Below are 27,949 nucleotides of genomic sequence, written 5' to 3' on the forward strand. Positions count from 1 at the left end.
AAAAACATAGATTAAAAGTTTTTTTCTCGGATTTTTCACAGATTTTTTTCCCTGCGTCTAATACCCCCTATCGTCTTATACCCAGTCATTTACGGTAATGCAAATATGAATTTCTTTCTTTCACCAAACAAAAAGAAATGAATTAACAATGTACAGTCATGTATAGATGATTAAAAGGCGGTGTTTTTGCCATTTTATATGATGTTGGAGAACTGATTTGTTGTAGTTTTGAGTCTTTCACCAAATTTCCTTCTCTACCTGTGCTAAGCATTTCACACAGGACTTATAAGGGAGGTTTATTAGGTAAGATGTGCGACAAAATTCATTTTTTCATAATCGATTTAATTCATAAAAAATGGCAAAAAATGCCAGACCTGGCCATTTTTCACCCTTGAAACATATTTTTTATCAGCTATTTGCACACATTTTCACTGAAATTGAACTTGAAAATTGTGTATATATCTGCCCTCTGTAAGGCGCATTTTTTATTATAAGCTAGATTTGAAGCACAAACAAATACTTCCTATCATTTGCGAACTGGCGTGGATAAAAATGAGCCTTTGTGAAACATCCGACTACAAAGTTATACTTACGTCTTTATTTTTAACAGACTTCTTTGTGTGTTCAATAAAGTCAGAATTCTTTTCGCACAAATATACCACATGTTCGCGATCTGAAAAAAAGTTATACAGTTCCTTAAAGAAAATCACTTTTACAGATCATGTGTTTGAACCTTACACTAGTTTTTCAATCAAAGGATGATTCAATCACTGTTCAAATTATACATATATATCGGAAGTTCTTTGAAAAGTAAACATATCAGACTGCTGCAGAGCAAGCACCAAATGCTTATTTTATTTTTTTTAAAAAGGGCATAACTGGACAATTATAAAAGTCAGATTTATGGGCCTTGCCATATATATGCATGTTGTGTCTGCCTACCAAGTTTCATTTAAATATGTACAAAGGTTTTTGTACCAAATTTCATGAAACAATTTGAAGAAGGGTTTGTAAGGGACAAAAAACACTAGAACCACTTACAGATCTTTAGGATATATAGAACAGCAAACTTGGCAGCCTTTTCACGTCCGGTGGCATTCTCATTTTGTAGAACACATCGCCTGTGATAAAATATACAAAAAAAGTCAAATGTGATGATTCATTTCCACATTCAATAATCATTCAAACTTCAGGTTAAACTACAGCAATATTTCAAGACAAATTAAGAGGTTACCAAAATGGTTTTGTGATATATTCCCAAATATTTCAAAGGGCCATATATTACTCTTTTGGGGTAGGGGTCTCAAATGTTGGCCAAAATTCAGTATGCAACTTTATTATTTTTTTTATGTTTAAGCACATTTAATTTGATAAACTTGACAGACACAGTGTAATAGTCATTATTTAAGAGTCTTGCAGTTCACAGTGGTGCAAGTAGAGAAATTCCTATATTTCACAATGCTATATTAAAGCAATTTAAATGAGTCGATGCTATATTTAAGCATTTTAAAAAGAAAATCTCAGTATTATGGTATGCTGTCTAACTGATCAATTTTAAACTCGGATAAATCATTCAATTGAATAATTGATTGTAAAACCTCCAGATAACCAAGTTGAACTTGAAGATAGAGGAAGATAATTTCGTCACCTTAGTGCAAGAACTCAATATCTGCTTCTATATCTATATGCAGTTATTGAGTTATTGCACTAAGGTGACGATTTGTGTATCTGTAAAATAATCAAATGCTTACAGCTATTGTACGTTTATAATCAATAGTAAGGCATTATCATATTTGGTTCCGGTTACCAGGTTACCCGACCCTACCACAGGTTACCCGACCCTACCTATGAAATAGGAGCCGACCCTACTGGTTTTATAGTCCAATGGTAATAAAAAATAATTAAATATTAAATAAAAAATTTAAGTGTGTGTTCTGATATGTAGTTTAAAACATTTATAAAGCTTTAAAAAGAAGATTTGTTTACACCATTCTTTAATAATGACAAGTACGTTCTTATTTAAAGCCTAATTTAAAAAAAAAGCCTACCTGACCTGTTTTTGATATAACCTTAACGAAACCAATTTTTTGTGACCTAGGCCTTCATATTCATAACTTTGGTTGTAATCTTATATGTTCATGATTTTAAAATGTCTTAAATATCTAGCTTGAATTTAACAGACCGAAAATCCCTATCCTGAAAATTGAGTTTGAAATAGATATACTGTAAAATCATTTATATCTGTGGGCTTGAAATTTTTTGGTTTTCTGATTGATGACAATTTTGTGGGCACTTGAATTCATGGACTTTCATTATTTTGAGAAAAAGAAAATCACAACTGTGATCCTAAATTTGTGGATAAACCAACCCAACAAATCCACGAAAATTAATGTCCCTCAAATATTTATGATTTCACAGTTAATGGATTTGGAAATAATATCAACATGGGCCTTAGCCCCTGAACACTGCTTTAGGCGTAAATTCCTTTACTCAAGGTACATCTAACTAATTAGAATGCAAATGGCAAGTAAAAAACTTTGCAACTGTACAACATCTGAAAATTGAATAGCTCAAGCCTCAATTCTAATTTCAGGATTAATTCTGATCAGGATTATGTAACAGAGTAAATATTACTAACAAAGTCAATACACATAAAAACTGCATATACATGCTGATTTATCCGCTGATACCCGCATTATTCAGATTTATAAATATGTATAGAATAACATGGATGTAATCAGAGTGACATGTTAATAATATGTAAAAGGAAAGTACTTTTTATGTGATTAAAAAAGAATCAATATTTATATTTAGATCAACCATGGAGTTTCCCATGTTTATAAATAGAACATACTATAATGCATGTATCTTGTTTATAACAGCAGACAATCATACACATGAGCCAAGACAAATATTTTTTTTAAATTAGATCTGAGTAAATTAATTGTAAACACTTTTCTTATTGCTATTTCATCCCCAAAACAATATACCAGTACAACTTTTCAACCAAAGATACTTATTGTTATATACTTATTGTTATATATAGATTTGACCTATGAAGTCAGACTATATTTACATTAGATTAATTGGAAAGATCAAAATAGAAACACATAATAATGGATTTGCAATGTGTAATAAAATCCCCTATGCCTGCTAAATGTAAAAAAAATCTCAAAATTGGAATTTTTCTGAACTATAAAATTATGTAAATTAGGTCACTAACAACTTCTATAATATATCAAAGTTTCATCTTTAAAACATTTTAAAAGTTTACTGAAGATGATTTGTGATTATTAACATTGCCCTTGTCTTTTCTACAGGGAAAAACTGGCATTCATTTTGCATGATCTGTTAAGTGTTATGAAGTCAATTTGTATTTCATTAACCTGATTCGAACTGTAAGACTTTATTTGACCAATGGTAAACAACTTTTTAAACATCCGACATTCCCTTTTTTTTTAAATTAAATCATATTTCTCTCCTTAATTTTACTTGAAATACTTTATTTCCTAAATTTAGAACAATTCAAACAAACTAAAAGAGGAAAATATATTGAATGATTTGTATTTTTGAGCATTCATACTAACAAGCTTCATAGATTTGCAAAATCCCGCCAAAGTTTTCAATGAATACACAAAAAATAGGAATCCATACTTAAATGAGATCAGTGTAAGTAAATGAGTAAGAACTAAAAGACATTTCCCAAACTCAAAGAGAGTTCCTACCATATATCGGCAATTTCTTCACTTTTCTCAGCCTCCTCAATGGCCAGATTCTCGTCAATAATCACGCCTGTCCGACATTCCTCCAGTTTCTCCGTACACTCCAGCACATGGCGTAACTTCGATTTGTTCCGCTGTATGAAAGGAAGGAAAATAATCAGTCGCCATTTTTTATCTAAGAAGTTACACATTCAGGCAAGAGTCATGTCTTATTAATAGATGTTCATCCTATTTTGCTTAAAAAACCGTGAAAAAGGATGTTTGTACATACATTCAAACCCCCCTATGCTGAAATCATTGGGGCCTTAAGAAAAACTACGAAATAACAAACATTCAATTTAACCAAAAACAAAAAGTGTATAACTAAACCAATAATAATCCTAAAAAGTTTGATATAACCAAAACATCGAGATAGCAGTGTTCGACATAGCAATTTTGACTGTTTTTTTTTAAAGATTACCAGGGGTTTGAAACCATTAAATTACAGCTTTTCATTTTATATCTATTTCATTAAGCTTTTTCTTTCAGATTCTTTATGGAACTATCTTGTCAATGCATTTATTGGAAAATTGCTTTTTCTAATTAATTTCTGAGTTCTCAGTAGTTATAAGATAAACTATAACACTATTTGCTTTTTTGTTCTCTTTAGAAAGGCTTTTGACTTACCTTGGAAATAAAGCTTTAAATTTTATTTACAACATTCTCTTAATTATAAGATAAACTCTTGATGCATCAATATTTAGTCATACACTCATTTATTATCTTTAAAGTAAATTGGCAGAGAAAAAACCTCATACACGCAATGCAAAACAGCAAATGATTTACAGCATTTAAAGCAAATATTTCACTTACCAGAGCCTTCTGTGTTTCCGAGACAGCAAAGTCGAGTAAATCCAAACATTCCCACTCCTGCCACTCAAAGTATGTGATCTCATATTGTCTGCAAATCAAATACAAAAAGACAATCCCATGAAAGGTCTCCATAAAATCTTCCTATATACCAAGTTTGATCACTATACAATGTATGTCAAACCTAACAAAAACTAGAGCTGTCACAGGAGTGACGAATACCCCCAAATGCCGCCTGGACACAGGAATGGCAAACCATTCCTTTGAAAAGAGGCCATAACTCCAAGGTTACTGCACACTGCATCTTCTTTTATCATGCATGTATTCTTTTATTTAAATTTGTTGATTAATTTAGAAGTTACACTGCTGACAAGAAAAACTAGCCTTTCATGAGTTATCGTCCGGAAACCGTTTTTCTACTTTTAGTAACAGTGACCTTGACCTTGGCCCCACCAGCCCCAATATCAAACTTGACCTGTATCTTCTGATGTTACACCTGTGTACCAAAAATTGTTCAAATCTGTCTAGCCTTTCATGAGTTATCGTCCGGAAACCGTTTTTCTATTTTTAGTAACAGTGACCTTGACCTTGGCCCCACCAGCCCCAATATCGAACTTGACCTGTATCTTCTGATGTTACACCTGTGTACCAAAAATTTTTCAAATCTGTCAAGCCTTTCATGATTTATCGTCCGGAAACCGTTTTTCTATTTTTAGTAACAGTGACCTTGACTTTGGCCCCACCAGCCCCAATATCGAACTTGACCTGTATCTTCTGATGTTACACCTGTGTACCAAAAATTGTTCAAATCTGTCAAGCCTTTCATGAGTTATCGTCCGGAAACCGTTTTTCTATTTTTAGTAACAATGACCTTGACCTTGGCTCCACCAGCCCCAATATCGAACTTGACCTGTATCTTCTGATGTTACACCTGTGTACCAAAAATTTTTCAAATCTGTCTAGCCTTTCATGAGTTATCGTCCGGAAACCATGAAAACCGACCGACCGACCGACCGACAGACAGACCGACCGATCGACAAGCTCACTCCTACATACCCCCTCAAACTTCGTTTGTGGGGGTATAATTATTTGATACAAAGGTAAGTTTGATGGCGCCCAGTCAAACAACCACGTACGTCATTCTAAGAACCAGATTTCACTTTATGAATACCTTGTTAAAAAGGGCCAACACAGGGTTACGGGGCTAAAGACCCCTGCTGGAATTGTTTTTAAAGCCATTTATGCCCATTTTCAATTTACTTCTTTTTTTATGCAGATGACCTGTCCAGCAAAAACCACCTTTACCATAAGTCTGAAACTGACAGTTTTTCATCCTGGTTGCTAATTAATCCTGAACATTATCATCCTTTATCAATTATACATTCATGGAAAGTAAGACTTATGGGTGAACAATCCTGAATTCATACACTTGTGGTTGGCATCATTTTATTTCTCTGCCCCTGCTGAACAAAGACTTTGAGCTAGAACAGACAGCATTTTACCAGTGCAGGGCCGGTGGTGTAAATTAGTTTGGTCACAAACAAAATCTGTTAAACAGCATTAAATAAGCCATGGCCATAAAAATATAAAATATTTGTGTGTGTGTTTTAAAATGTAGATTAAAAAGGTTTGTACTGATAAATACTGATATACTGAATATTTTTACGTCAAAACCCAATGAGGACAAAAACGTTCTTACATAAAGCCTTGTAAAAAAAATTAAAAAGCCTATGTACCCTACCTGTTTTTGGACAAGATGCAACCCTTACCAGAAATATAAAAATATAGGCCCAGCCATAAAATCCAAAGTACTTACCTTGACTCATTCAGGATCAGTTTCACATTGATCAGAGGTCGCACCCAGGCAGCTGGTACAACATTATTACACCCAAACAGAAACGGTGCGAAGCAAAATATCCTCATCCACTGCTCTTGCAGTTTCAGCGTTTTTTCATCCTTCTTCAACCATTTGTCAACAATACTAAGTGCTGCAAAAAATGCAAATCATCGTAACTGAATCAACACAATGATTAAGTTTCAGGAACATTAAATTATTTTAATTAAAATAAATTGATTTTGGATTTTTTTGACTGCCTTCCAAATTGGGAAATGTTTGTTTTCAAGAAAAATACTGTGTTTTATGCATCTTTCTTTCAAATTAAACATGAAAGAACCATTCTTTTCAGTATTTAATTATCCTTTTTGGTAAATTAAACAATTGTATTACCGGTAATAGTGGTTCATCTTATTTGAGAGTAAGAATGCATCTATAAATAAACTTTCAATGAAATTAAAAAACAATCACCACTTACTGACACTTAGGCCCTTGTGGTTAACAATACGACAATAACTACTTAACTAGGATATCACTAGACTCCCAGTAACAATTTTGAGAATTCACATTGGGGCTCAATTTCAGGAAAAATAACCCTGAATCAAGGTAAAAATTATAAAGGATCAATACTTTATTAATTAGCAAGCTTAATTCTATTTCTTATCAAGTTCAGCTAACATTTAACCAGAGTAGAGCTTGCGGGCTTTTTGCGGGGATTATTTAGACCAATGAAATGGCATAACCAGATTCATCATGATTACTTACAGTCCTTATTCTGTTCATCATCTGATGATTCAACCAATGCCGGAGGTTCGTCCGAGTCTGACATGACTTGCCTCTCACTATGGATCTCCTCTGAAATTAATCCATTTAAATTCATTTAATATTGAAAATCAGGGGTCAACACTAACTCTATTTTCCAAGGATTCTAAAGTGACAACAACAGTTGAAATCAAATGTCCCTTCTTGAAGATAGGACTCCCTCCAATATTGTCATTGATTTGTGACAAATTGTTCTTTTATTAAGCCTTTGCCCATTTTACCAATCTTTTCACATAATGTATGGTGGAAAGGCTCTTTAATTCTAAGTAGTTTAAGTGTCTAATACAAATAAATATACACATATACTATTAAAACAGTGTAGAAAAACATAGTAAAAAATGCTATGAGTATGACTGTTGTACAAGAAATGCTTTGAATATAAATAATGTGCATGGAACACAATCATTAGCAACATGGTGTCATTGATTGCTTACCATGGAGATTTTATTATTTTACGTTTATTTTGTCTGCTTCAGGACAAAGATCTGGTTTATAATACATGTATGCAGATATATTTACTTCACTTAAATGAGTAAATCACTGGAGATCTGAGGAAATACATGTCATTGAGATTCTGGTGTCCCTTAAAGATATATGGTGTCCTCGGGAACCCGTGACCCTATTACTTTAGTGTCAAACACCCACACTGATTACTGTGAAATATGCTGTTAGGAAAGTATTCAAGGAAGATTAATCGCCACAATCCTAATTGTATACAATGGAAGTGCACGATCACCATCAATGATATAAAGCAGCTTTTGGCAGTTTTTTTTATTTTGGCTCACAATTATTTTCTCAGTCAGTTACAATTTTCACACCATTTTGTTTATTTTATTCGATCCCACACTAGCTTAATACACAGGCCCTAATCGTTCAGCTGTGCTTGATTGACCAACATATATTTCACATTGACTTGAGTGTGGTGCTTATAAAGATTAAAATGTAAATGTCTGTTTTGTTTTATCACTGAAATATCCTTTTTTGTAATAAATATGACTGTTATGTATTATTTTGTACCATCAATATTAAATGTCTTTCATGTTTAATAGATTTAAAAAACAAAACAGATTAGTGTATAAATTTGCTGTATAAATACTGCCTTACTTAGATATAGGGCAAGACAATAAAATGTGAAAACATTTTACTTTAAGAGGTTTATTGATTATATCAATGAATGTATAATGTGATGACTTAGCATTCTGCTTGGCTCAAGCTTTTTACATACTTTCTTTTGAAATTAATATTTTCTCAACTTTTTTTCCATCTTGCGACATATTTGTTAAAAAAAATGTGATTGAGATACAAGCTTGTGACACAAAACATTGGTTTTGAAGAATTGACCTATCTAAAAATAAAAACAATTGGTTAAATCAATCTACAACGTTTTGTATTCATCATTGTTGCATGACAATTAAGCAATCATCATGACCATCATTTAGTGTTATTTATTTCTTGATCTTTAATTTGAGTAAGTTGGAAGTGTTAATGTAAAATAGGAGAGTGGGGATAATTTTCCTCCTTTTTTATGAAAAATATGTAAAGTAAATCAACCAAACAGAACATCAATCTAACATTGACTTATCCAGGGTTCAATGTTAACTTTTTTGAGAGCTGGAACAGTGGTCCAGTAACTTTAAAAACCTACAAGATCTGACCTAAACTGAACTAAACCAGTGTAAAACAACAAATATTACCATACAAAAAGGTGTTAAAAAAGTAACATACAAAGTCATACTTAGATTAACAGAACCATTACTTCCAATTCACAAATTTCTGTAAATATTTGCATGCATTTGGCATAATTCTAACAGTGATTTCAAAGGTTTTGTCATAGTATAACAATACAATTTAAAGTATGATACTTAAATGACAAGATATTAACCTGAAGTACAACTAAGAAAAATACCATTAAAATGCTAATTGATTAATTGTTCCGCACAATGCTGTCGTCTACTTAGCGCAATGTAAATAAAACAGAAAATGGTCAGATGTAGTAATACTTGAGATCACACCATATTTTGAAAAGGTAGTGTTTGAGTGCAAACTTGCATTTCTCCCATATTTTACTAAATTATACAATAACTTTGTCAACAATAAAAAAGTGAGGATTGAGATGAAATGATAAACATTCTCATCATATTTATTGAGCTTTACATTTGTTAAAAGACATTTTTAGGCAAACTTTGACCGATCAGAACACAACCAGATTCAGAATACAACCAATCAGGTAAGCTAGCCTTGGACATAACTGTAGTCAGTGTGGAGGAAATTAACTGTAGTCATATTTTAATTTTCGGTAGTACCAGAGTAGCAAAATTAGGGGGCGGGATATTCAAAAGATAACGTGAAACTGGGGCGTTGAGTTCTAAATGAAGAGATCAATCTCATGACTGCCAAAAATAAAGCTCAGAGCTATATCAATATATCTAACAAGGCTGTCGGTTCGTACTCATACTCACTAAATATTCAAAGTGGGCTGATTTACCTTTCGAAATATAAGAAATGCAAAAGTCTGCCAGAATTCTTAGGAAAAAATATTTTTATTAACTGTTAAGGCAACAAGTCTGTTGTCATTTATTTTTACTAAGTCTATGACTCCTATTTCGATAAAATTTGTCAAGTTAACAAAAAGCAGTATTTAACTAAATCAAGTCGCGAAAATGTGTTACTTTTAATAAATTATATCTTCACGACGATAACAACATGACGTTTGTGTCTTATAATATGAAAGTCAACTTACATGTTGTCGAAAGGTACGACGATATTGTTGAATAAGCAGACAGCTATGTAAAAATATGAACAATAAACAACCTTTTTTGGGAAACCAACAAAGTTGTTGACTGGTTTAGAAAATTGTTAGTTACAGAAAAATGTCGAATTAATCTGTCGTTAAAGGTACCGGAAAAAAGAGTAGACTCCTCGTAGCGGTTACTTCCCTTGTCAGCGCAGACGAGAACAGAAAGTGTAAAATGTTAAGTTGGTCTTTACTTAAGAAATCACATGAAGACACATCACCAAGTCCATCAAATGTTGATGCTTAATATGAGCGTAAAACATAATCACATACGATAAAGAGCTGCAAAGATGTTGGGATAATCATATGATAATAATTAAACCGGTAATGCCAATAAACAAAGGTTTCTATACAGTAAATGAAAAAACGGGCACACTCTGTCGTTTATAAAAATACACACTGCTATGGCAAAATGAGTAATACGACATTGTAGTCTATTACGGCGTACAAGACTGCCACCGAAAAAAATATAACAGACATTTTGTAATTACATTTACATTAAATTTTATTCATTATAAATTAAGATCGCCATGCGGTTATATATATATCGTATCTTTCAGCAAGACAAATAGTTTATGAATTACCCAAATCACTAAAGAAACCATATTTGCGTTCATTTGATGTTTCTATATCAATTAAAACAAACGCAAATGCACAAAATAGACTCGAAGTAACTTGTAATTGATGGAATGACAATCAGCTCGTAAGTTGCTTATCTAAGGAGACGGTGGCTACAAAAGAAGAATAACAAGCAATGCTATATACCAAAATGTTTAACAATATATGTGGAATATTGAAATGATGGCACTAATTGCAAACGCATAGTGCGGACCGAAAAATCCAGCATGGCGCCCAATGATGGCCGCCATAAACTAATAATTTAGTAAATAAAGGTATGCTTGATTACGGCAATTTTCATTAAAAAAAGGTTGAATATTCACATGGATATTAATTCTTTCAAGATGTACATCAACTTGACTAAAAGCATTGACCACTTCAATGTCAAATACAAGGTCATTTCGAGGCCAAAGTACTAAAACAGTGGTTACAAGGTTGCTAATGCGGTAAGAGTCTGAATTATGCTAGTGTTATACCCAATAGTATGTTTAAAAGTATTGCACGTTTTTATTTCGAACATGTAATCCTATTCCCGGAACAGGTGTACAATGTATATACACCTAGTTGACGTAGTGAACAAAAATGTCCTCAACTTTTCAATTGTTCTCATGTGTCACCATAAAGATGAAGTTGAGGTACCCGTTTTCGTTACCACTCACCTGACGTCGTAATGTAGCTCACGTATATATGTTCTGCCATGTCGACGTTACTGGTGAGTCAACCAGCCAGGTTCGTAGCATTCTCGTGAATACATCAGAGGTTTGATAATGGAAATCTATTCTTGTACGCACAGCACCATCGCTCTGATGTACGAGACTGGCCCGGGTACGCAGCAAACAATGGCGATGTCGTTGTACACGGAACCTGGCAAATAGTCCCCAAGTCAAATAGCCCCCGTTTTGGTCAAATAGCCCCCACACTTTTGGTCAATTAGCCCCCACTAGGAAAAAAATGGTCAAAACGCCCCCAATTTTGTCAAAACGCCCCCAATTTTTTATTTGAAATTATATTTGAAGGTAAGTTGTAATATTTTTTAAGATATTTGAATGTAAGTTGTAATATTTTTAAGATATTTGAATGTAAGTTATAATATTTTTAAGATATTTGTATTTATATTTGAAGGTAAGTTGTAATATCTTTAAGATATATTGCATTTAAATAATTGCTAATCAAACAATAGCATTTGTTGATAATTAAAATGTTTTAAAATATAAAAAAATAATTTTCACATATTAAAGACTTATTAATTAGAGAAGATAGGGCATCTAAATTATCACATTGTGCAATAATCCTTTGAAGAAAGATTAAAGTGGGTTCACACTTAGCTTAATAACTGACTTCAAATAATCAAGTTTGCACAATATTAAAGTCGGTTCACACTTAGCTTAGTAACTGACTTCAAATAATGCGGTTTCGGGTTGCAAAATGGACTATCCTTGTGTAGATTGTGAGAAGGAGGTGCGGCCTAGGCAGCATGGAGTGGAATGCGAGTAGTGCGGGAGATGGCAGCACCGCACGTGCAATACATTTAGTTCTTGCCCTTTTGGTGTATTTGTTATGCATTATTATTATTACTATTATTATTATTATTATTATTATTATTATTATTATTATTATTATTATTATTTGAAGGCTATATGTATTAAATGTTGAGTTAAAAAGTTACAATATATACTGTGTTTCCATGCGATCAGTATGTAATTGTTACAATTCAAATGTTCAAATTAGGAAATTTTGCTTGAAACCAAAGGAAGTAAAAAGTTTATAATGAATTGATAAAAAATAAGGATACTCCAACCTGTTGGGCTAAATGGAACATTGTTTTCCAGGATGTAAATTGGAAAAAGATATATGGATTGGTATTTAGTGTTACAAGAAATACATACTGGGTGAGTACCTAAATCGGAACAGTACCTAATTATGGAACACCCATTATAAAAGTGTTGTTGTTTTTTTCAAATACTGCTATCATTTAAAGTTTTTCATGTTCAAATGTCAAAACATGGCATGTGCGGGAAAGACTTCATGATTGCCCATTCACAGCATACTTGGTACAGCCTGTATTTTACTGAAATAATCAAAGTTTACTCACAAAAAGGACAAAAAAAACAACAAAAAAACAATTAAACAAACAAACTGGAAATAACATAAATTATTAATTTACTTGAACATGGTGCAATTATTTTAAAAGAATACATAAAAAAACGAATTAAAACTGTTCCATATGTGCGGTTAATAAAGTACTTTTCATGCATAAAGGTAGTATCTTGAAAAATGCCATTTATATATCAACCAATTGGTCTTGAATCCTACATTGTAGTATGCTGATGGAAAATTTTGTAGTTGTGGTGCAAGTCTAACTAAAAATATTTCAAAAATAGTGCCGAAAGTGTTCCGATTTAGGTACTCACACAATATATTCAATGGTTTCAAACAAGAATTATACATAGGATTTTAGCTAAACTCACTTTTGTTTAAAATAAATATTGTTAATGATAGATTATGTACATTCTGTTTGTCAGAAGAGGAAACTTTGATTCATAGATGTGAATAAAATGTAAATTATTTCAAAATTTAAAAAAAAGTTAAATTATATAATTTCTTGTTGTTACTCAATTTCGATGCGTAATCAATATTAAAATAAAGAAAAACACCAAAAACTTATGGCATTTAAAATGTAGATTTGATGTATTAATGTATTATTTATAAGTAATATATTAAAACGTTTGATATTCTTACGTGGTAAAATTGTCAGATTTATTAATGTACAAATAATGTTAATTGCACTTCATTTTGTAAAAATGAAGGTTTAAAAATGTTTTGGAATAAAATAAGTATGCATACATACATATAAAAAAAAAAATGGGGGGCGTTTTTTGGGGGCTATTTGACCAATTTTAAAATGTGCTAGGGGGCCATTTGACCGAAATGGGGTCTATTTGACTAGGGGGCAATTTGACTAGAAAGCGTTGTACACTTGTCTTGTCGCCGATAGGTAGCTTGGCATTTCTCGCCTTTTAATTCAGTATCATGGCTGTTTATTGATAGTAGTTTACCATTCCAGAGTCACTCATGACATCGTTATGTACATCTAAGTTACATTAATGTATGATTGTTGCGACCATTCCTGACACCTGTCCAATGCCCCTGCCATCGTAATCATTGGCTCCGCATTGTCGTTACTTAACTGACGATTTATCATCCTCATACTCATCAACAACATTAATAACTACATCACCAACAACTTTCCAATAATTCTTATCCTCATACTCATCATCATCATCATAATAATAATCTCATCAACAACAACAACAACTTTCGATCGATATTTACACCCAACCCTCACGAAGAAGTCTGTGAACCAGTCTGGAAATCAATTAGGCAAAACATTCAGGTAAAATGTTAATTAAGGCCTATACATGTTGCAAATCTCGTTGTCAACCGTCTATTTATTCGAACTGATGTACTTTTGTTCGATAGCATATATATTAAACAAGCAGTTGTAGTTCAGCAGTTTAAAAACCTCATTATCAATTATAAGATTAGTTGTTTTCGGACAACATAATTCGGACAAATTGACAACAAGACGGCAACTTGTGGAGATCATTTGGCGGAGATTTCACAATAAGGCCATTGGATAATGCAGCCAATTTCTATTATTTATTTTCAAACTATAATCATATTTATGGTCATCTTAATATTTGACACCCTGCGACCGATCAATGAGTAGATTATTACTAAAATTTGGTCCTACAATGTAGTTCACATTAATATATTATGCAGAGTCTTTTTAGGATTTTTGGTGTCGGCAGACTCATGGCATCCACACCCAATGTCATGAACTCAGTAGCAAACAAAGCACAGCAGTTTTAAGCCCTGTATTGGTTTAGAATTGCACGTTAACGCAGCTATTGGTCCGGAATTGCACAATAACGGAAGTTATTCAAAGTTCAAATTGATATCAGACTCTTGATTGACCCTTTTGCAAAACATTTTTGAAGGAAAACTGATGGAAATAAAAATATCTAATATTTGGCATGAAAAGACTGAGAGGTGTGAGTCGTGCCTTCCTGTTATCAGGGCTCTCACTAGGCTGAAAATTTTGGGAGAAGTGACTTCTCCCTTCAGTCAATTTAGGGAGAAGTGGGGAGACTTTAGTGAGAAGTGATACTTTTCATAACACCTGATACAAAAACTATGCCATACCACACACCTCAGTTTATATTCACATTCAAATTGATTGCTATAACTATATAAAATGTTCATAAAATTATGTATCATTTTTGGCTCAGCAAAAGTGTATTTGTTAATGTCACATAGTTTATCTCCAAATAGCGTCTAAAATGAACCAAAAAAATACATCAAAAGATTTGAAATAATCATAATGAGGCCTAAAAAAAAAATACATTTGGTTCGGGTTACCCGACCCTACCTACGGAATAGGCGCCGACCCTACCGTTTTTATAGTCAGTTTGAAAAAAAAAATGAAAAACTAAAAAAATTTTTTTTTTTTTTTTTTCGTTTTTTTTTTTTTTAAATTGCTTTTCAATATGTAGTTTAAACCTTAAATGCTTATACAGAAGATAGCTTTAACACCATTCTCCAATGATGAAAATGATATTCTTATATAAAGCCTAATAAAAAAAAAAAATAAAAAAAAATAAAAAGCCTACCTACCCTACCTATTTTTGAAAAGGATGTAACCCTAACCAAACAATTTTTTTTTTTTAGGCCTGACCTCATTAATGAACTGTCAATAAAGTAGGGGGACGAATCTTGTTTTTGTACGTTCGGGATAGGGTACGAATGTCACATTCAGCTGTGCTGTTATTTACTTGTCTCTGGCTAAATAATTTTAAATATGCTGACATTTAAGAACCAAATGACATTTAAATCAGTGTCCTTGATGAAAAATTTACCAATACATAATGCATACATGTGATACTTTCTTGGGTCGATTCCGGGACACTCGTCGTAATGTCAACGCACACTAGGGGGGTCCGGGGGCATGCCCCCCCCCCCCTGAAATTTTTTTAAATGGGGAAAGTCTGTGGTGCATTCTATAGCATATCTGGGGCTATTTTAGTCGTTTTTAACGTCGGGAAAATGTACCTATTTTGACTGCCAAGACGTATTTTTTACTTGACATGGTTGTTTTTTTTCTGCATTTTCTTGAAAAAATAAAACCACCAGATATTTTCCCAGGCTTTAAATGAAGTGGTAACCAGGAGGATATGCAGTCTACTTTCGGTTTCATCAAAACAGGAAATAAACAACTATACGGGCACCTGTTTTCCCGCGCTTTTGAGAACATGCGTTACAAAATATTTATTTTTTCATCACATTTAAAACGTTTGCAATTTATGACACACAATATTTTCCAGACGATAAAGAAGATTTTCCAGTCGATGAGCTTTTTTCCGTTTGGAGATGCATATAATTTTGATAGAGGGACGTGTCAACAATCGGCTGTATAAAGCGATCACGTGACTTACCATGGTCACGTGATTAAAGCACTCTATATAACCACCTGTAAACCCCATATCGTCAGTTTTATTTCGGCGTAAAAATACACACGATAGTTCAGAAAAAAGGTCAAAACACTAAAATTCTTATGGACGCGTAAGTTGTTTAAAGTATAACGACGTATCGACTTTGAAATTTGAAAGGAATATGGGATGTTTTCCGTGTTTTAATTTTGTTTTTTTACTCATTTTGTCACTTTCTTTGAACTTACCTTCATGCTCGTTTGTTGGTAAAATGTGTGAAAAATATCAATTCATCAATTAAAAGCTATCATTCATAAGACCAAACAAATCCATATGAAAACAATGAATTTGTATACAAGAACCCTCCCCCACTCGTTAAGCACAACAATAGGCCGATAGATCATTTATCGGGTGATTGACGATGACCTCGACGACACACGTACCAATTAACGGATTAGTGTCAACATGTCCTGTGTTTTACGACCAGTGTCCCGGACAGGCAAAATAGCTGACTTACATTGGTAAAATTAAGATAATCGATTCCGATTCCGAGATTTTTTTTTTCGTTTTTTTTTTATGACTTTCCGGGACAAACATGCACCCTCCGTGACTCCGTGACAGAGATACGATTTCCGGGACAATCCCGGACGTCCGGGACGTTATCACATGTATGCATAATGGGAAGTTGAAAAAATAACTCGGAAAATTGTTCTGACAAAATGGCGATCTCGCCGATTTTTTTTTGACATTGTGACTGTGACAGGAGAAAATTACTGTAAGTAAACTCTACATAAAGCAAAAAAATATTATTTTGTGTTTACAAATCATTTTTCATCATGAACATTTCACTAAAACCAATCAATTTTTATGACCGTCTGCTTCAAAAGCAACAATGTTTAAATGTCTTGCATTGTTTGTTCAATTCATATATTAATTACTTTTTAACTTAAATTAATGCTTGACACGATTTTTCATAATTATGTCTCCAATTCTATCTCATTTTAACGAACTTATATCATTTGAACAGGGTCTTCTGAATGTACATTCTGATTGGTTAACTTTCAATAGCTCCGCCTACTGGCGATGTTTTGGTAATTGGATGACACGGCCAAATTATCGGATTAGGAGATTACCAATTTGTATGAATGACTTATTGTGATGTTTTGACTAATGGGACATTGGCCAAATACTCGCTGATTAACAGATTTACAATGTGCTAAAATTTTCGGCGAAGTCAATGTCGCTTTGATGATACAAATGGGCGAAGTCTGGGAATTTTAGGCGACCACTTCGCCCAAGTCGCCCTCTCGCGAGAGCCCTGGTTATAATATTAACCAACATAATGTCAATAGTGAAGACAGGTTTTAAAAAAAGGCAATTTTAATATCAAACTGTACTATTAGCTGGGTAAATGTATGTTTTTATTTATCTATGTTTACATGCCTTACATGAAATTTATAGAAACGGAATAAACTTAGATACGGTTCATTTAATTAAGCTTTTTTGTGAGTATATGAATTGTGTTTACATAACTATATGTTTTTAACGAAAACATATTTTTCATTGCAATATAATAATAATACCTGAATGCTTTCCTGAACAAGAATTGTAGTGTATTGCAGCCCTGGTTTTAGTAACAGCCCAAGAAGAATCAGCACAGTAGCTGCTAGTTCTAACAGCATCATCATTATATCAGGATATAAACTCAAATTTCACCCTTAAAACAATCTCCAATTGATTCACACTATCATAATCCCAAAAGTTACTGAAACCTTCAGCACTTCTATCTTTCCATTATTGAACTTGATGAGTTATCAAGTCAAGACTAATGTGTTTATTCATGGTTTAAAATCTGGATTTATCTAACACTGATTTTTTTGTTGATTTAAGAAAGCTGAAAGATGCCAGCCCTGCTGGAGAGACCCAAGATGACAAAGTTGATGTATCAGGCTCTGAAGCGACACATACAGCAGGAAAGGGAACGCAAAAAGCAAGGTGAACACATTGTCATTGTTTATGTGGCATGTACAATTTTGCATTATAGTTTTTTTCCACTCCAAAAATACAATCCGCTCTTCATGAAACTTGGTCAGAATATTTCTAAGCATGATATTAAGGAACAATTTGAATATGGGTATATTTGTTAAAAAATAGGTAACTAGGTAAAATTTCTTGTTAAGATTTCTTATCACTTTCAAAAATTCACACAATTAACAGGTAACTCAGTCAAAATATTTCACAGCATGATATTTACGACTAGTGGGTTATCTTGGGTCCATGGGTCAGCAGCAGAAATGACACAGTACTTGTTTCTGTCCTGGAAACAGACTTAACTGTGATTATTATCAGGTTTTAGCTGTCTTCACAATAAATCTAACTTAAAATTAATTTATATAAACCAATAAAATTAATAAATGGTGTTTGATATTTCAGCTGAGCAGGAGCAAGATGCCATGCTTGAGCAACAGAAGCGGGAGAAGGAGCTGAAGAAGAAGAAAGAAGAGGACAATAACCTCACACTGGAACAGACGAAAGAACAGGTTGGCAATGTTGCTGTGTCATTGCTTGAATTTCGACTCACATATGTGCAAAATGCGAGTGAACAAAGAATACTGTGAGTGATTGAATACTGTGAGTGATTGTTGCCAAAAATGGCAAAGATCTGCAGGTGGAATTTTATCTCATTGAATCAGAAATAGAGCATTTGATTGTAAAAACAATTTTAGGGGGGGCACTCCCCAGGCTCAGAAGACATAGACACACACATTACTGAAGAACTATGTAGTACAATATATATTCGACACACATGAACATGTTCATGTACAATGTACCACAATATATCAGTTCAAATTTTGCTGCATTTTTGTTCAAATTATATTCCATTGTTTTATGCTCATTAGAACGGTTTTACTGGACCGTTTCAGTTGATTTTCTGTTTGTAGATATAAACCCAGCATGAGGATATCGATTGATCTTCTATCTGTAGATGATCCAGCTTGAAAAGATTGATTGATTTTCTGTCTGTAGATAACCCAGCTTGAAAAGATTGATTGATTTTCTGTCTATAGATAACCCAGCATAAAAAGTTTGATCGATTCTCTGTCTGTAGATAACCCAGCTTGAAAAGATTGATTGATTTTCTGTCTGTAAATAACCCAGCTTGAAAAATTGATTAATTTTCTGTCTATAGATAACTCAGCTTGAGAAGAAGTTGGAACAGCTACGCCAGGAGAAGCATGACTATTTTTCCCAGCTGAAGAAAGTGCTTCACCAGGAGGATGAGACTAGGAAACGAGCCCAGCAGAAAGAGTAAGGGCTCTATGAATGAAGAGGGGGAGGGGGTGGAGACAAAAAAGTGCAGGAGGCAGCCCCCTTCTTACAATGCCTAGCTGAAACCCTAGGGCGCTCACAGATCTTAAGATGAAACTTATATTGATTATATTGAAAAAAAAAACCTGTAAAAATATATACAAAGTGAGCTACAGGATTTTTTTATGTTGCTTATTTAGCAAAGAAATGGAAACCCTCTAGTTCACCTTAGTTTTTGTAATTGGGTTTTACATGTGTACAGCTTTGGTCCTGGTTATGGATGAAACATGCAGTTGGTTCAGCTTCATTCTAGCATTATTCTTAAAATCAAAAGAACATAAATTTAAGTATTTCATGATATTGTGCATGCAGAAACGTTTCACTATGTGCTAAAAACATTTCACTTGTGCTATAATTTGTACAATCTTGTAGTGAGATGAACCAGCCCCCCACTATCTACCCGCAGGCTGGAATGACCCCTGTGTCAGCACACCCAGTGCTGCACCACCCCGGCAGACCAACCATGTACAGGCATACTCAGAGCATCATTGCCGTAAGCTGATAGGTTCATTTTACCTTAAAACTTAAAAATGTCAAACTACTGAGGGTAAATCTGGTGATCAGAATTCAATTTATCCACTTGTTTTAACATGATGTCATCATTTGTCATGTATTGATAAAGTAGAACTAAAATAATAGGCTGTCGAAGTGTTAGCATCATTTTGAAGGAAAAAATAAGGGTAATAAAATTCCAACTTAAGAAGTCTTATCAAGAAGTGAATCCAAGCCATTAAATTATAATTTTCCATATTTCAGCCTGTTCAAAATGTTCCCTTATAATGTCCAAAGAGTGTCTCCCCCTGATAATAATCAAGATACCAGCAGTACAAGAAATTCTTAACTTCAAATACCTCATTTCAGCCGGTGCCCAATGTTTTTCCACATCTGGGAACCAGTAGTATGAGAAATACTAACCTCCTCACATTCTATATATCGGCTGGTGCCCAATGTTTCCCAACATTCGGGTACCAGCAGTATGAAAAATACTTACCTCCTCATATTCTATATTTAAGCCGGTGCCCAATGTACCTCTGAAGCGTCCCCGCAGCCCCTCTCCCACACCGACATCTGGGTACCAGCAGTACGAGAATAAGAAGGCCGCCACTGCCGCACATTATTCACACTCCACACAGGGAGACTTCAGTGAGTCTATTTTGGAGATTTTATCAGGGTTCTCATTGAGGTGGCCTGAAGATGATCTCCATTTATGGTATAGGGAAACAATGCTGGGAAATGCTATGATGTTATTTCAGTCTTCTTTCTTTGTGCAATCTATGGCCTTTTATAAGCTGTATCCTCTAATAAAAAGTATCAAATTTTACAAATTGTTATCCCCATTTTTTCCCAATATGGTAGAAAGCATGGAATGAGTAAAAACAAGGATTAAAAGTGAAGAATTAACAAGATATTCTCAAAACTTGCTTTTACACAGTATATCCTGTAAATAACGGTAAAGACATGTTTATTAGCTATTATTTGGCATTTTTTGCCACTTCCACAAAATCTGAACATTTTCCCAATTTGGAAGTTACTTTGGTAAAAATATTTCCACGAAAAATCAACACTGCACTTGTTTACTGGTAGTTTAAAGATGTGTATTACAAATGTTAAACAAGTATGTGCAGGAAAAAATGATATGATATTGTATGTTTTGTTCTACAAATTAATATGTTTCCACAGAGCCTGTGACCTACCAGACCCAGCCAAGCTCCGTCAGTTACGGCAGTCAGCCTGTCCATTCCTTCCAACAGTCATCAGTTGCATTCACCACCACAAAGTCACCGGCAGGAAAATACCAACCCACGGGCCAGTCAGCTTTTACATCATACCCGAGCCATTACACCCAACACCAGCATCCAAAGACAATGGAGCCTGGGTATCCCACTCCTTACCAGATGCCGAGAATTCAGCAGCCTGGTAAGGGTTCATTTTGTTTCCATTTGTTATACTTGGCCCCATCACCAACATCAGATGACAAAGGAGCCTGGGCATTCTTACTTCTCACTTCCTATCAGATGCAAAGGAGAGAGCAGCCCAGTAAAGGTTACATATGTTTCAATTTGTCATACTTACATTTTTGATAGGGAAAAGAATATGCTTCTTACTTCTGTTTTTTTCTGAGATCGTCTGTTTTTCAAAGGTAAAAAAGCATATGTACTATGTCATTGTCTTTGTTTTTCAAAAATATTAACACTGGGCATCACACTAAAACCATTCAAAACAATCAGGAGAGTTTTGGCACACATGCTGCCAGAGACAGTACACACATGTACAGGAGATGTTCAGGGAGGCCCATAACTCTAGCTTTTATCATTGGTTTACACCAAAAAATGTTTATATTTTTTAAACAAAAGGGGCAGATTTAATAATCACCTGATATCAGACTTTATAACATCAGTGTGTTACCCGCCTGTTCTTTCAGGGCACCTTGCCTTCCCCATTCATCAAATATTCGGCTCCAGCAGCATTTACAGCAAGCCAATGTCGTGGTCAATTCACTTTATTACAGATGTGTTACCTGCCTGTTGTGTCAGGGTAACTTGCCTCTGCCCATTCATTAAATATTCCGCTCCAGCAACAATTGTAGTAAGCCAATGTCTTGGTCAATCCACTTTATAACTGGAGCATTAACTGCTTTTTCTTACAGGGTACCTTGCCTCCCCCCATTCATCAAATATTCCGCTCCAACAGCAGTTGCAGCAGGCCAATGACAAGGCCGGCTTCAGTGATGGAGACAAGTATAAACAGCTTCAACAACCCCAGCTTCAGGTATGATATTTGTGTTAAAATAACATTGATTTGCTTATGTTCATTTTTGGATATATATGCTCAAAAAATGCATTTCACTGATCTTCTCATTCATGGCAGCGATCTTTATGAGGAGCACATGTTTGTATTTAGAAAGGTAAATTAAAATGCCATTAGCTGTTACATGTGTATATGAGGATTTATTGTCTTTGAAATAACCTATAAAATTTGTTTCAAGGTATTCAACTTAGTTTGCATAAATAGACACAAATCTCATTGGGAAATGCCCCTTATTAACTCTTGTTGTGCTCTCGTGCATTATACACAGACAATGATAATGTTGTAAGATTTTACCTGAATTAAACATATATAAAATGGGTTGTTATTCTGTGTACCCATGTTTTTCACTATTGTGTGTTTCTTTATTTCAGCCAGCAATTCGTGGTGCCGCGCCTATACAGGGCCAGCAGCCGGGGATGATTCCTATATCTCTACAGCAGGAAATGTCAGCTAGAGTAAGGAAAGGTTTTTCAGTGTAGTCTGTCTCAGTGTCAGGTTTTTCTTGTGTGGAAGCTGTAATTACCAATCTTGTGGTGCACCTAATAGTTACATAATTTGAGATATTGTCTAATATAATAAACATTCAAAACCTGTCCATTCAAAATAAGGAAACGTTGAGGCATTCAGTAAAATTTATTAAATAATTCATCTTTTCTTTTCATTCAGTCAATGGTACTCCGTATTACTTAAGTAATTGCCACAGTGCTGGGCCTCTCAGATTAAAATTTTTATGACTATTTAACCCTTGAAAAAAGATAAAAGAACCCTGTACAAACACATGCTTCAATTTAGTAGAATCTTTTGTTACAGGTTCTAAATGCTGAAAGCTGACATTTTTTTGCGTGATCACTCTTGTTACATCAATTAAAAAACAAGACTTTTTCAATTATTCACTGACATATCACTTTCAATTCAGCCATTAACATCTCTATAAATGGAAAGTCTTCGTTTTAAACTCATGTTTGAGGAATAATAGCCAATAATTTGCGAGTTTGCCATAAATTGAAAATTATTCAAGATATGAAACTTGTTGCAGGACACAAGGCGCACATGTTTAGCAAGTCCAAGAACTCCGAGATATTAGTTGACTTAAGTTCCTTATTCGACAAAAAAAAATAAAAATAACCCAGATGTCTTGTGTTGACGTTTGCTTTGCGGTGCTCTGGTCTTTAAATTCATTTTAATACTCAGTGCATATAACTGAGCCACATCAGTTACAATTTACACTTCTAATTCCAGGGAAGTATTGTGACAGGATTTTCAGGGCGTGGTCAAGCGCCGCCCACTTCAAACTACCAGCCCAGTAGCACACAGGTAGGTCAGTCAAGATTAAAAAAAAAAGTGTGGAAATCGTTACTTCTTTTTGTCAAGCCCACTTTCCGTGAGCGAGACATAGTTGTCACAATGGCAGTTCTGTGTATGTGGGTGTGTGTATGCCCTGTCCAGATTGAAGCTTGTCTAGGCTGTATCTTGACCATGCATCGTAGGATTTCCAAAAACTTGCCATCAAGTTTCACCATGATGAGCAGGTGTGTCGCACTCAAGACCCAGATCTGTACAAGGTCACACTTAGAAGTTAAATGTCAAAAATAAATTACTAATACTTATTATTTATGCTTTTAGGAATCTAAAGTATGAAATAAAGTGAAAAGAATGATATCTACCAAATGCAATAGCATATTATTTTCAAAAAAATAATGTAACTGCATTATACAATAAAAAAGTGATACGTCTTTAATGATCTTTAACTTAACTAAAAGCTTTATTTTTTCAGGTGACGTATCCTGGGCAGCAGCCTCCTAGGGTTAGCTATGCAGGAAGTACCAATCGTTACTACTGAGAAAGGTCAAGGTCATCAGGCTGTCGTTCAAGTGCTAGTATATAGGTCATAAAAGAGGAAGTTTGTTATGGAGGATTTGTAAAAAAGACTGAACTGTACATGTTTGTTGTGAAGTGAATTCCAAAAAAAAGTTGTTGTGGTGCTTAGAAGAATTTTATGTTGTCCAAGGTCATCAGAATATTGGTCAAGGTCCAAGTGCTAATATGAAGAACATTAGAGTGTTTGTTAGGCAGGATTTGAAAAAGGGACTGAACAGTGTTTGTAATGAAGTGAAAAAAGAAGTTGTAGTGCTAAGAAAACTTTTTTCTTGTTTAAGGTCATCAGAATGTAGGTGAAGGTCAAACTGCTAATAGATAAAAGAATTATGTACCTGTAATTAGAAATTTTGTTACGGACGATTTTGACTGTTGTGGATTGAAAAAGAAAAAAAATGTTGTAGTGCATTAACATTATTTTTCGCTGGTCATGGGACTAGACTATTTAGCAACCATACACGCAGCTACAGAGTGGTTTCCATTGATCATGTTTTACCCTGTGCAATATTGTATGCATGTCACCATTGTTGTACATTAGATATCGCTAAGCTTTATAGTGCTGTTATATTGTCTATGTTTATTATAGAACTTAAGAACTGAACTAACTCATATTAAGCATCACCATTTAGACACTTGAACAGTTTTGCGCATACAAATTTACTTTTATTATTTTACCTTTTTCCTTAAATCGGACTTGTGGCCTGTTTGGAGCACAAAGGTCACCTTGACCTTTTTAGCTAGGCTACACTCTCGCAGATTTTTTTTTGTCTTTGAATGAGTCCATTTTTGCATAAATGTCTGAAACCAGTGTTTTAAGACTGCTGACTAAAGATCAGACTGCAGTTTTTTCATATTTAAGTTTGAATATTGTTGTTTTATGGCTAAAAGCATTACTAACGCTTCAAGAAAAACAATTTTCAGCATTTTTCCAAACAATTCATGTGATTTTTTGTTTTGTTCATTAAAGTTTGTTTTTTTGCATAAACCTTTATTGTGCGCTTTGAAGACAAGTTATTCGAAAGTTATCAATCGGAAATGAAAGCGTGATGCTGTTTTGAGAAGAAATGTGAGATTGGATTAAAGAAATAAAGACACCTTTTACGCCTGCATACTATTGTTTTAAATAAAATGAAACCATGTGGCTCTCAAATTCCATTTTAAAATGGGCAGAATAGTTTTAAAGGTGTTTTTGTTTTATGACATTTTGCTTGATGTTATTTCCTATTTTGAAGGATCAAAGAGTTTTGATTGTAACTTGAGCTTAAATTTAATTGCTCTTAAACTTCTCAATTTAAATTTGAAAGATATTAGTATCATGCCTGTGCGCATGTATCGCTTTTTAGCTCACCTGTCACTTTGTGACAAGGTGAGCTTTTGTGATTGCCTTTTGTCCGGCGTGCGTCAACAATTTACTTAAAAGACATCTCCTCCTTAACCACTGGGCCAATATTAATAAAACTTCATAGGGATGTTCCTTGGGTGGTCTTCTATCAAAGTTGTTCAAAGAATTCAATTCCATGCAGAACTCTGGTTGCCATGGCAACCAAAAGAAAAAACTTTAAAAATCTTCTTCTCTCAAACCACAAGGCTTAGGCCGTTGATATATGGTAGGTAGGATCACCAAATGGTCCTCTACCAAGATTGTTCAAATTATGCCCCTTGGGTCAAAATTGGCCCCGCCCCGGGGGGTCATGGGTTTTCTCTATAAGTTTATAGTGAAAACTTACAAAATCTTCTCCTCTGAACTTACTTGGCCTAGAGCTTAGATATTTGGCATGATTCATCGTCTAGTGGACCTCTACAAAGTTTGTTCAAATTATGGCCCTGGGGTCAAAATTGGCCCCCGCCCCAGGGGGTCGGGTATTCTCTATATGTTTATTTTTAAAACTTCAAAAATCTTCTCCTCTGAACTTACTTGGACTAGAGCTTAGATATGGCATGATTCATCGTCTAGTGGACCTTTACAAAGATTGTTCAAATTATGGCCTTGGGGTCAAAATTGGCCCCGCCCCGGGGGGTCATGGGATTTCTCTATATGTTTATAGTGAAAACTTCAAAAATCTTCTCCCTTGAACTTACTTGGACTAGAGCTTAGATATTTGGCATGATTCATCGTCCAGTGGACCTCTACAAAGTTTGTTCAAATTATGGCCCTGGGGTCAAAATTGGCCCCGCCCCAGGGGGTCGGGTATTCTCTATATGTTTATTTTTAAAACTTCAAAAATCTTCTCCTCTGAACTTACTTGGACTAGAGCTTAGATATGGCATGATTCATCGTCTAGTGGACCTTTACAAAGATTGTTCAAATTATGGCCTTGGGGTCAAAATTGGCCCCGCCCCGGGGGGTCATGGGTTTTCTCTATATGTTTATAGTGAAAACTTCAAAAATCTTCTCCCTTGAACTTACTTGGACTAGAGCTTAGATATTTGGCATGATTCATCGTCCAGTGGACCTCTACAAAGTTTGTGCAAATTATGGTCCCGGGGTCAAAAATTGGCCACACCCCGGGGCTGATGGGTTTTCTCTATATGTGTTATAGTGAAAACTTAAAAAATCTTCTCCGAACTCACAAAGACAAGTAACGTCTTTATTTAAACTGGATAACATATTTAGTACACATACCAATTTTCAATATGGGCCACATACAACAATTAATAACAAATATACATATATAGATACACACATAAAATCAAGTAGTGACAAAAGCTTAGATATTTGGCATGATATATCATCTAGTTGACTTGTACCAATATTGTTCAATCTTTGGCCCTGGGGTCAAAAAATGGCCCCACCCGGGCGGTCATGGGTTTCCTTATATATGTATATGATGAAAACTTAAAAAATCTTCTTCTCTGAAACCAAAAGGCGAAGGCCTTAGATATTTGGTATGAAGCATCGTTTATCGGACCACTATTAAGATTGTTCAAACTTTAGCCCTGGGGTCAAAATTGGCCACGCCCCGTGTTCATAGGCTTAGATTTTCAATATTTGTATATAATGGAAGAATGTGCAATATATGACAGGTGAGCGATTCAGGGCCATTTGGCCCTCTTGTTTTCTTAAATGTAGTATTCCATTAACTGGTGCAGTGTGAAAGCTGAATTGATTTGTAAGAGAGAACTGCTATTTTAAGATATGAATAAAGCTTGAATTTCAAAGAATCTTTTATTCATTGACATTTGTTTAAAATTGATGTTGATGAAAAGTTTATTGGATTAGCTAAAATTGGGAGCTTTATTCCTCAAATGTCAAATTTAATTCTTGTCCATAGATTTGTGGAAGCTTTTAATCTCCTCAAAAAAATATATAATGCAAATTGAGCCAGCAATCCTGTCAACAAGATTTAAGGTCCAGACTGGGGAAACTGAATAACAGATATGCATGTGTACTCGAACATTATTCAGTTCCTGACAAGTAATTTGGATTTTGCTTTATAAATCTGTTTATTTTTGTGAATGGTATGTATACACTACTCCTATTTCACAAGATTTTTACCTTACAAATCTAGAATTCATGCATTTCCTTACTTTTAAGAATTGTTATTTATTTGATTCTTGTCAAGCAAATAGAAAACTGTTTCATAACACTGTGTGTAACTTCAAAAACTTAAGAATTTTTAGTTGCATGTGCACTCGATTTGTTCATATTTTAAAAAAAAGCATAGAAAATAGAAATTGTCAGTCATGTTGTTAAAATTTGATTGAAGTAAAAGTGTAGTATGGAAATAAAGTCATTTTATATGATTTAGCTGCTTTGTCCTTCAACTTC

General features: G+C 34.2%; 2 protein-coding genes across 3 annotated transcripts in view; one reads left to right on the forward strand and one right to left on the reverse strand.

The window, feature by feature from the left end:
* LOC128234590 (E3 ubiquitin-protein ligase TTC3-like) overlaps positions 1-10,068 on the reverse strand; it is a 62,585-nt gene extending 52,517 nt beyond the window's left edge. For both annotated transcript variants that reach the window (XM_052948897.1, XM_052948896.1), the window contains exons 1-7: positions 9,968-10,068; positions 7,171-7,260; positions 6,388-6,559; positions 4,575-4,662; positions 3,726-3,856; positions 1,042-1,121; positions 594-673 (exon numbers count right to left, since the gene is read on the reverse strand). In XM_052948897.1, coding sequence (XP_052804857.1) covers positions 594-673; positions 1,042-1,121; positions 3,726-3,856; positions 4,575-4,662; positions 6,388-6,559; positions 7,171-7,234 — 615 coding nt within the window. In that variant the 5' untranslated portion in view covers positions 7,235-7,260; positions 9,968-10,068. The remainder of the gene's footprint in view (positions 1-593; positions 674-1,041; positions 1,122-3,725; positions 3,857-4,574; positions 4,663-6,387; positions 6,560-7,170; positions 7,261-9,967) is intronic.
* A 3,917-nt stretch (positions 10,069-13,985) lies between these two features.
* Positions 13,986-27,924, forward strand: LOC128234592 (G protein pathway suppressor 2-like). The gene is made up of 11 exons (XM_052948899.1): positions 13,986-14,033; positions 18,019-18,123; positions 18,562-18,668; positions 19,319-19,437; positions 19,870-19,990; positions 20,511-20,640; positions 21,178-21,414; positions 22,145-22,266; positions 22,677-22,760; positions 23,545-23,619; positions 24,080-27,924. Exons 2-11 carry the CDS (start codon positions 18,030-18,032, stop codon positions 24,143-24,145), a joined length of 1,155 nt encoding a protein of 384 aa, XP_052804859.1. The 5' UTR covers positions 13,986-14,033; positions 18,019-18,029; the 3' UTR covers positions 24,146-27,924.
* Positions 27,925-27,949: the final 25 nt, after the last annotated feature.

Source organism: Mya arenaria, chromosome 5 (assembly GCF_026914265.1).
Source record: "Mya arenaria isolate MELC-2E11 chromosome 5, ASM2691426v1".
NCBI classification, from domain to species: Eukaryota; Metazoa; Mollusca; class Bivalvia; order Myida; family Myidae; genus Mya; species Mya arenaria.